The sequence below is a fragment of the Triticum urartu genome, chromosome 5A (assembly GCF_056163025.1).
Source record: "Triticum urartu cultivar PI428250 chromosome 5A, HENAU_Tu73, whole genome shotgun sequence".
NCBI lineage: Eukaryota > Viridiplantae > Streptophyta > Magnoliopsida > Poales > Poaceae > Triticum > Triticum urartu.
This window is the reverse complement of record NC_141877.1, coordinates 194,410,185-194,420,940: the sequence shown is the minus strand read 5'-3', so window position 1 is coordinate 194,420,940 and position 10,756 is coordinate 194,410,185. Positions and strand designations below refer to the sequence as shown.

General features: G+C 51.8%; 1 protein-coding gene across 1 annotated transcript; it reads right to left on the bottom strand.

Moving 5' to 3' along the window:
* Positions 1–3,493: 3,493 nt before the first annotated feature.
* LOC147970777 (uncharacterized) lies at positions 3,494–9,172 on the bottom strand. The gene is made up of 4 exons (XM_087525764.1): positions 4,677–9,172; positions 4,419–4,533; positions 4,069–4,341; positions 3,494–3,993 (listed from the first exon to the last, which is right to left on the bottom strand). The coding sequence occupies exons 1-3, from the start codon at positions 5,097–5,099 to the stop codon at positions 4,262–4,264; spliced, it is 618 nt and encodes a 205-aa protein (XP_087381890.1). The 5' UTR covers positions 5,100–9,172; the 3' UTR covers positions 3,494–3,993; positions 4,069–4,261.
* Between the last annotated feature and the right edge of the window lie 1,584 nt (positions 9,173–10,756).

The following is a 10,756-nucleotide window of genomic DNA, read 5'->3' as shown; positions in this document are numbered from 1 at the left end:
CAGCAAGCAAGTTGCTACTCAAGAGAAGAAACCCAAACCTGGACCTAAGCCTGAAACTGAGTGCTTCTACTGCAAGCAGACTGGTCACTGGAAGCGGAACTGCCCCAAGTATTTGGCGGATAAGAAGGATGGCAAGGTGAACAAAGGTATACGTGATATGCATGTTATTGATGTGTACCTTACTAATGCTTACAGTAGCACCTGGGTATTGTAGCGGTGCTTAGGCAAAGCCCTGCGACGGTAGTACATCAAGATCGTCACCACGCCGTCGTGCTGACGGAACTCTTCCCCGACACTTTGCTGGATCGGAGTCCAGGGATCGTCATCGAGCTGAACGTGTGCTAAAACTCGAAGGTGCCGTAGTTTCGGTGCTTGATCGGTCGGGCCGTGAAGACGTACGACTACATCAACCGCGTTGTGCTAACGCTTTCGCTGTCGATCTACAAGGGTACGTAGATCACACTCTCCCCTCTCGCTGCTATGCATCACCATGATCTTGCGTGTGCGTAGGAATTTTTTTGAAATTACTACGTTCCCCAACAGTCACGCCGGATACAGTAAAAGTAAATCCGGTCAGGCCGAACATAGCGGGCAAGACCCATTTGAGCTGCGTCGGGATATAGTCCAATAAAGAGGCGCCGGACACCCCTTACGCTTCACAGACGAAGTAATGGATCATCAAATCCCAGAAGGTTTCAAACCTGTAAATATTGAATCATACGACGGCACAACAGATCCTGCGGTATGGATCGAGGATTGCCTCCTCCACATCCACATGGCCCGCGATGATGACTTAAATGCCATCAAATACCTCCCACTAAAGCTCAAAGGACCAGCGCGGCATTGGCTTAACAGCTTGCCAGCAGAGTCCATTAGCTGTTGGGAAGATCTAGAGGCCGCATTCCTCGATAAATTTCAGGGCACTTATGTGTGACCACCAGATGCCGATAACTTGAGCCACATAATTCAGCAGCCAGAAGAATGAGCCAGGCAATTCTGGACTCGATTCCTAACAAAGAAAAATCAAATCGTCGACTGTCCGGATGCAGAGGCCCTAGCGGCTTTCAAACATAACATCCGTGACGAGTGGCTAGCCCGGCACCTTGGTCAGGAAAAGCTGAAATCTATGGCAGCCCTCGCGACACTCATGACCCGCTTTTGTGCGGGAGAAGACAGCTGGCCGGCTCGCAGTAACAATATGTCAAAGAACCATGGTACCTCGGGTACCAAGGACGGCAATAGCAGGTCCCGTCGCATCAAACATAAGCGCCGCATTAACATCGATAATACTGAGGATACGATAGTCAATGCCGGATTCAAAGGCTCTAAACCCGGTCAGCGGAAAAAGCCATTTAAACAAAGTACGCCGGGCCCGTCCAGTTTGGACCGCATACTCGATCGCTCGTGTCAAATACACGGCACCCCAGACAAGCCAGCCAATCACACCAACAGGGATTGTTGGGTGTTCAAGCAGGCCGGCAAGTTAATTGCCGAAAACAAGGATAAGGGGTCACATACCGATGACGAGGAGAAGCCCCGACAGCCACACACCGGAGGACAGAAAAGGTTTCCCCCACAAGTACGGACGGTGAACATGATATACGCAACCCACATCCCCAAGAGGGAGGGGAAGCGTGCGCTCAGGGACGTATACGCGTTGGAGCCAGTCGCCCCAAAGTTCAACCAATGGTCCTCCTATCCGATCACTTTCGATCGCAGGGACCACCCCACTAGTATCCGTCATGGCGGATTCGCCGCACTGGTTCTAGACCCAATCATTGACGGATTTCACCTCACTCGAGTCCTCATGGATGGCGGTAGCAGCCTGAACCTGCTTTATCAGGACACAGTGCGCAAAATGGGTATCGACCCCTCAAGGATCAAACCCACAAAAACAACCTTTAAAGGCGTTATTCCAGGCGTAGAGGCCCATTGCACAGGCTTAATTACACTGGAAGTGGTCTTCGGATCCCCGGATAACTTCCGAAGCGAAGAGTTGATCTTCGATATAGTCCCATTCCGCAGTGGTTATCACGCACTGCTCGGGGAACCGCATTTACGAGATTCAATGCGGTACCGCATTATGCATACCTCAAGCTCAAGATGCCAGGACCTCGTGGGGTTATTATAGTCAATGGAAACATAGAGCGCTCTCTCCGAACGGAGGAGCACACTGCGGCCCTCGCAGCAGAAGCGCAAAGCAGCCTCTCAAGGCAATCCATCAGTTCGGCGTTTCAAGACCCGGACACCTTCAAGCGCGCTCAGAGCAATCGGCAACTAGACCACCTGGCACGATCTGAGCTCGCGTAGCAATGCGGCCCCACCCCAGTCCCAGCCAAGCGGCGAAACTCGTGCCATGCGTACATAATTACGCATTAAAAATACCATGGGCATAGGCGGGGAGGGGGCACAACTGCGGCACGCCCCAAGACGCGGCTTATACCGCACTAGGGGCTTCCCGCTTGGTTATTTTTCTCTTTTTCAGGACATCAATCTCTGGAAACCCTGTCCGGCAGCACTATTGTCGAACACATGATGCAGCAACCAAGGAGGCAGAAAGCTACGTCACACCACGGAATTCCCAGGTGGGTTACAGTAACGAGCGAAATATTTGATTTAATACTATTCCTCAGCTCGCCCTTGGAAGGAACATAGTCCTACTCTTTGCTTATCGCACTATCTGTATCATTCTACTTTAACGCACCTTTTTTTATAAACAATGCGTAACATTACGACTATTATTGCATTCATGGTTTATATATATGTGTTCATTAATGACGCCTTGCAACAGTACACTTTGGTACGGCCAATACACCAGGGGCTTACATACCCCACAATATGGTGTGAAAAGCCCGAACACTTTCACAAGTGCGGCACCCCGAACTTATAGCATTATATGCATCAGCTCCGAATCATGTCTTTGGTCAAATGTTGGGTTTGCCCGGCTCCTATGTTTTGGTACCTTACGTTCCGCTCTATCGGCTAAGGTAGCGCTAGGAGAACTACTGCGATTGTGCCCCGGTTCTGCTGTGTTAAGCACCTCAGTAGAGAAAGCTAAAACTGACTGTCATGATAAGGCGAGAGACTGGTCGCTGTTCGGCGAGGTTTCGAGTCCCTAAAGACTTATGCCGCTTAGAGCGAAGGGCCGGCCCTATTCGGCTTAAAGCGTGTATCACGCCCTGAATTCGGCCTTCCGAATACCAGGGGCTTCGCCGAAATTTAAAATTATAGAATTCTATGGCTAAGTGAGAGTGATAAAGCATTATTAGTCCGGTTGCCTTGTTCGTTGTGCTGAGCACCTCCCTCGAAGGACCCAAAAATGGGAACAAAAGTGCTCAGGTTTATCCCGAACACCCCAGCACTCGCGGCATGGGGGCAGAAGCCGAGGACTAGCCATCTCTCAGATTGGATAAACAGCCAAACAGAAGGTAATATTTTAAATTCCAACAAGCGTTGCATAGCGCATATGAAACAAGTTTTCATAAATACAGGATCACACGAGCAAGTTTTACTCAAATATTACATCTTTTGTGCACTCGTCCGCTATGAGACGGGCACCCGGCAGAACACCCTCATAGTACATCTCGGGGTGGCGATGCTCCTTGCCCTCCGGCGGCCCTTCCTTGATCAGCTTCACGGCGTCTAGCTTGACCCATTGCAATTTCACACGGGCAAAAGCCCGGCGTGCACCTTAAATGCAGACGGATCGCTTGATGACCTCCAGCCGCGGGCAAGCATCCACAAGCCGCCTCACCAGGCCGAAGAAGCTGTTCGAAAGGGCATTGCCAGGCAACAGCCGGACTATAAAGCCCTTCATGGCCTGTTCGGTCGCCTTATGTAGCTCGACCATCTGCTTCAGCTGGTCGCTCATTGGCACCGGGTGTTCGGCCTCAGTATACTGAGACCAGAACAGCTTCTTCGTTGAGCTTCCATCCTCGGCCTGGTAAAATTGTGCGGCATCGGACACACTGCGGGGAAAATCTGCGAATGCTCCTGGAGAGCTCCGGATTCGGGTAAGTAATCGGTAATTTACTTTTACATGCTTGCTTTGCATATAGAATGCCTTACCCGCCGCTATCTTCTTCATTGCGTCGATCTCCTGGAGGGCCTTTTGGGCTTCGGCCTTGGCACTCTTTGCGCTCTCGAGGGCCTCGGCAAGCTCAGACTCCCGCGTCTTCGAGTCAAGCTGCAACGCGTCGTGCTTCGTCACGAGAGCCTGGAGCTCTTGCTGCACCTCGCCCACCCAAGCCTCTTGCTTTTCTCACTCGGTGCGCTCCTTGGCCGCTTTATCTTCAGCCTTGGACAGCGCTTGCTTTAGGGTCGCCACTTCGGTCGTGGCCCCTGGCAAATTCATGATGATCCTGTCATTTTACAATCGCATTCTTTTTATACATATCCATAGACTAGGTACTACTTACCTTTGTTCTCCTCGAGCTGCCTCTTGGCAAGGCCGAGCTCATCCTGGGACCCTTTAAGGTCCTGCTTCAGTACGGTGACCTTCGCAGTCAGTGCGGCGGACGCCAGTAGCGAAGCCTGCATATGCATATTGACATACTCATATTAGACTCCTGCAATATTGTTTGATCCTCTGTTCGGCTTTTCTTTGTGAACACCGAACAGAGCATCAGGGACTACTGTCTATGCGGTAATATTTTTTCTATACGTTAAACACTTACCTCAAAGCCTGTTAGAAGGCTGGCACAGGCTTCAATCAATCCGCTCTTAGCGGACTGAACCTTCTGGATCACCGCACTCATAATAGTGCGGTGCTCCTCGTCGATGGAAGCGCTACGAAGTGCTTCCAACAGATTGTCCGGCGCCTCTGGGTGGACAGAGGTCACCGGTGTAGGCGTCTTGCCCCTCTTAGAAGGAGGCCGCCTGCCCGAGTCCAGAACCACTGGAGGTTCCAGCGCGGTGTTCGACCGAGGGCCAAACTCGGAGCCCTCAGGGGCCTTGTCCCCTCTGCTCCCGGAGTCCGGGAGGCCGCTTTGAGGCGCCTCCGGGACCGTCTCCCCTCGACCTGGTGCCTCATGAGACAACACCTCGGCGTCGTCCGCAGGATGAGGGGAGGTGGCGGTCGGAACCGGATCGCTATCCATATCCGACGAGCCCAGGGAGCCATCCGATGATACATCGATACGGGCTCGGGGCGGCCTGCATAATCATATTTCGGCGTTAGGTGAAGTAGTGCGACAAAGGAATGCTATGAGTTACTCTGGTATCCGAACACTTACGACTTCCCCACGGGCTTGGCCCTGGGCAGCCACTCGTCTTCGCCATCGGCGGCGGTGGTAGAGCTGTCCGGAAGGAGTTCTCCCCTTCTTGGACCTATCAGCCTCCCCAGTTGGGGCGGCCTTCCTTTTCTTGTCTCCCCCATCTGGAGGGGGAGCATCTTCTTCTGCCTCCTCATCTTCGAGGGAGAATTGCGCCATAGAGTCCTCGGACGGTGAGTCTGATGACGTCTGGCGCCGGGAACTCTTTCAGGTTCCCTTAGCCTTCTTGGTCTTCTCCGGCACCGTATAAGGAGCTGGGGTCAGCATCTTCGTCAGAAGAGCGTTTGCTGGGCCTTCGGGCAAAGGAGCCGGACAGTCGATCTGTCCGGCCGTCTCCTGCCAGTCCTGTCAAAGGTACGGGAGTTTAGATCCCGCATGGAGTCAAGCTATGAAAAACAAGTATCCTGTAAGAGGTAAAGCAGCTTACCGCCCTGGCTTGGCGCTTCGCGCTGAATCCGTGATCCTCAGTAGTAGGAGGGGGGACCTCGGCGCTCTTGAACAGCACCCTCCAGGCATCTTCGTGAGTTGTGTCAAAGAGCCTGTTCAGAGTTCGATGCTGCGCCGGGTCAAACTCCCATAAGTTGAAGGCCCGTTGTTGGCACGGGAGGATCCGACGGATGAGCATGACCTGGACTACGTTGACGAGTTTGAGATTTTTGTTGACCATGTTTTGAATACATGTTTGGAGTCCGGTCAGCTCTCCCGAACTACCCCGGGACAGTCCCTTCTCTTGCTAGGAGGTGAGCCGTGTGGGGAAGCCAGATCGAAATTCGAGGCCCACTACCCACGTAGGGTCACGCGGCTCGGTGATGTAGAACCACCCCGACTGCCACCCCTTTATTGTCTCCACGAAGGAGCCCTCGAGCCATGTGACGTTGGGCATCTTGCCCACCATGGCGCCTCCGCACTCCGCCTGGCGGCCGCTCACTACCTTCGGCTTGACAATGAAAGTCTTCAGCCATAAGCCGAAGTGGGGCTTGATGCGGAGGAAGGCCTCGCACACGACGATAAACGCCGAGATGTTGAGGATGAAGTTCAGGTTCAGATCGTGGAAATCCAGGCCGTAGTAGAACATGAGCCACCGGACAAATGGATGGAGAGGAAATCCCAGTCCGCGAAGGAAATGGGTAAGGAACACCACCCTCTCATGGGGCCTGGGGGTGGGGATGAGCTGCCCCTCCTCTGGGAGCCGGTGCGCGATGTCGTCGGGCAAGTATCCGACTCTCCTCAGCTTCTTGACGTGTCCCTCCGTGACGGAGGACCATCCACCTGCCTCCCGCTCCGGACATGGTTGGAGAAGGTCGAGGTGGGGAATGCGAACTTGGGCGCTGGGGCTCGAGTATGCGAAGGTGGATGAGCAAAGGAGGAAGAAGGCGTGGATGAAAAGGTAAATCCTTATCCCTTTATATGGGCGGACAAAACTATGCGTCCCCACTAGCTTGGTAAAACTCGCTCGTCCCCCAAGCGCCATAATCGATGGCGCGGTTGGGTTACCCACACCCGTATTGATGAGAATCCCGTGATAAGGGGACACGATCTCTGCTTTGACAAGACGTGTCAAAAAACTGCCTCGCGTTATGTGCGGGGCTAGTTAAAGGAAACGGTTCGAATAATCACCGGGCCGTGACATTATGTCGTGTTGCCAAAACAAGTCAGCAAATTAGATTTGTGGAAATACTATTCTCTCTACGGTGGTATGTGGAACTTATTTCGCAGGGTCGGACACTATCCTTGAATTCATATTCTTCCGTGGTGTATTCGGAGGAGGAACCCGCCTTGCAATGCCGAAGATAGTACTGCGCGCTGGACTCATCGTCATTGAAAGCCTGGTTTAGGGGCTACTGAGGGAGTCCTGGATTAGGGGGTCTCCGGACAGCCGGACTATATCCATTGGCCGGACTGTTAGACTATGAAGATACAAGATTGAAGAGTTCGTCTCATGTCCGGATGGGACTCTACTTGGCGTGGAAGGCAAGCTAGGAAATACGGATATGTTTATCTCCTCCTTTGTAACCGAACTTGTGTAACCCTAGCCCTTTCTGGTGTCTATATAAACCGGAGGGTTTTAGTCCGTAGGACAACATACAATCATACCATAGGCTAGCTTCTAGGGTTTAGCCTCTCTGATCTCGTGGTAGATCTACTCTTGTAATACCCATATCATCAATATTAATCAAGCAGAACGTAGGTTTTACCTCCATCAAGAGGGCCCGAACCTGGGTAAAACATTATGTCCCCTGCCTCCTGTTACCATCTGCCTTAGACGCACAGTTCGGGACCCCCTACCCAAGATCCGCCGGTTTTGACACCGACAGTCATAGACTGGTATTTTAATAGATTTTCTTAACTAGTTAATTTAGCAGTGGGGACCCATTGACATAGTGTAGCAGCTAAGTGATGATTAGTCCCTAATCTAATTGCAGGGCCGGCGAGAGGCATATCCAGCCTCACGATGTGGCACCACACACACGTGCACTCACACACACCACGCTGCATACACACACAGCACACACCACACTCACACACACCACGGCCATGGCCCATGGCCGTGGCCAGTAGCAGCCACAGCCAGAGGTAGCAGGCTGTAGTAGCACCATCAACCGAGCAGCGACATAAGCACGGAGCAGCACTGGCAGCAAACTAGTGGATACAACAGCAATAAGCAGCAGTAGGAAGCAAGAGCAGTAGCAAGAAGTCAACAGCAACAGAGCTTCAGCGGCAACAACGGCAAAGCAGCAGGCAGCGGCCGCGAGTAGCAGCAGTTGCCGTCGTGCACGGGCAAGGGCAGCTGCGGGCTCAATGCACAACAACGGGAGCGGCGGGGTGCGACGAGGGGACGGCCGACGCGCGCCCGGTCGTGGCCGGACGCGGCCAGGGGCACGGTGGGGCGCGTACGGGGCGCAGTGGCGCGAGGCGCGGACTTGCATCGCGGCCAACGGCCGAAGCTTGGGCGGCGGCAAACGGCGTCGGGGAGAGGGGAAGAAAGGGGGAACGGGTGGAGGCTCACGCCGAGGAGGCCGTGGACGAGCTTGGCGAGGCCGGGAGGCGCCGGTGGTGGAGATCGACGGCGATGGCCGCGGCGGCCGTGGGGGATCCCGACGACATGGGACGAGGCGATTCGGTGGAGGGAGGCCCCGCGACTCGGGCTGGTGGGCGGTGACGAAGTGGACGAGAGCAGGGAGGCTCCTGGTAGGTTCTCTCACAACGGCGAGCTCTTTGGTCGGGGTGACGACGACGACGCGGCGGCGGTGGCGTCGGGCGATGTGGGGGGAGAGAAAAATGGCGCGGGAGGAAGGGGGAGGAGGACTAGGGTTCGCAGAGGGGTTGGGGACGAGGTCTTGTAGCCATCCGCGACCACTGGGGAGCACCGTTGTCGCGCATCGGTCGGCGATGGCGCATCCGAGCCGCTCGCGTGCTGATACGCACGAGGAAGGAGACGCAGGTCGTCATATTGTGTGGGATGGGCCAAGTCCTGTGCATTGTTGGGCCTAATTGTACAAAACCATTTTCCTATTTTATCTTTCTATAATAAACCTACTACTGTTTTCTATTTAGTTTAGATAGCAATTGATTTTTGTTTAATACGAAACTGTGCTCATAATTCAAGCACAATATTGTTAGGTGGCACAAAAAGTTCAGGGCCAAAAGAAAATATATAAACTTAGGTTCATATTTAAATGGTTAATTTAACTACTGTTGGGCCACTTATTAATTTTCTAGGATTTAATTGGTGGGTCAAATAATGTTGGGTTCAACAAGATAAAGATCGGGGAATTTATAGAATATTGTGAATATTTTATTTTTACTGTTTGGAGAAACAATTTATTTAACTTTATTTTAAATATTGAAATTGGCTTGGATTTTATCAAGTGACAATTTGGCTTAGTTAATCTTGATGACCTGGCACCATTAGTCCGGAGTTACTGTAGCATGATTCTCTGGGTGTTACAGTACGTCTGGTCGCCTGAATGTGACATCGCTTTCAACACCCTGAAAGAAAAGTTAGTCACTGCTCCAGTTTTGACTCCTCCTGATGAATCCAAACCGTTCGAGGTCTTCTGTGATGCTTCCCTTCAAGGTCTTGGTGCAGTGTTGATGCAAGAGAAGAAAGTTGTGACCTATACCTCTCGCCAGTTGAAGTCCAACGAAAAGAACTACCCCGCTCATGACCTCAAGTTGGCGGCAGTTGTCCATATTGTTTTAACATGGGGACATCTCTTATTTGGAAGAAAAGTGGACATCTTCACTGATCATAAGAGTCTCAAGTACATCTTCACTCAGCCTAATCTCAACCTCAGGCAGACTCGTTGGGTCGAGATGATTCAAGAGTATAATCCGAGTATTGAATATACTCCAGGCAAGGCCAATGTAATTGCTGGCGCATTGAGCAGGAAGGCTTACTGCAACAGTTTGATTCTAAAGCCTTACCAACCAGAGCTTTGTGAAGCTTTCTGCAAACTCAATCTCCAAGTTGTTCCTTAAGGATTCCTTGCCAACCTCCAAGTCTCTCCTACTCTGGAAGATCAGATTTGTGAGGCTCAACTTCTTGATGCTATGGTGAAGAAGGTGAAGATTGGGATTGCCAAGAGTCAACCCAAGTACAAGTGCTATCGTCTCGATGACAAGGATACTCTATTCTTCGAGGATCGCGTTGTTGTTCCTAAGGGTGACCTTTGTAAAGTCATTATGAACAAGGCCCACAATTCACTCCTCTCTATTCACCCTGGAAGTACAAAGATGTACCAGGACCTCAAGCAGTCGTATTGGTGGACTCAAATGAAGCGCGAGATTGCTCAGTTCGTGAATGAATGTGATGTCTGCAGAAGAGTGAAAGCAGAACACCAACGACCAGCTGGTCTCCTCCAACCTCTTGCCATTTCAGAATGGAAGTTTGACCATATTGAGATGGACTTCGTGACTGGATTTCCCAAGTCCAAGCGTGGAAATGATGCTATCTTTGTTGTCATCGACAAGCTCACTAAAGTGGCTCATTTCCTTCCTATCAAAGAATCTATCACATCAGCTCAGTTGGCGGAGCTATATAACTCCAAGATTGTCTCTCTGCATGGCATTCCGCAGTTGATATCTTCAGATCGTGGCAGCATCTTTACCTCTAAGTTCTGGGATTCTTTTCAGAAGGCTATGGGCACCAACATTCGCTTCAGCACAACTTTTCATCCTCAAACCAGTGCCCAAGTCGAGCGAGTCAATCAGATTCTTGAAGATATGCTCAGGGCTTGTGTCATTTCTTTCTTTCGGTATGAAGTGGGAAGATTGTCTTCCATATGCCGAGTTCTCCTACAACAACAGCTTCCAAGCAAGTTCGGGCAAGGCCCCATTCGAGATTCTCTATGGTAGGAAGTTCGTACTCCTCTTAACTGGTCAGAGACTGGTGAACGTCAACCTCTTGGAAATGACTTGATCACAGAGGCAGAAGAAATGTGCAAAGTCATTCGTGATAATCTCAAAGCCGCGCAATCGCG

Bases quoted from the DNA above. Each gene is read 5' to 3' on its own strand.
- LOC147970777 (XM_087525764.1), bottom strand. From the start codon at position 5,099: ATGGATAGCGATCCGGTTCCGACCGCCACCTCCCCTCATCCTGCGGAC. The intron at 4,534-4,676 runs GTAAGTGTTTAA...ATGCATATGCAG, and splicing joins GCCTTCTAACAGGCTTTGAG to GCTTCGCTACTGGCGTCCGC. The intron at 4,342-4,418 runs GTAAGTAGTACC...TGAATTTGCCAG, and splicing joins GCAGCTCGAGGAGAACAAAG to GGGCCACGACCGAAGTGGCG.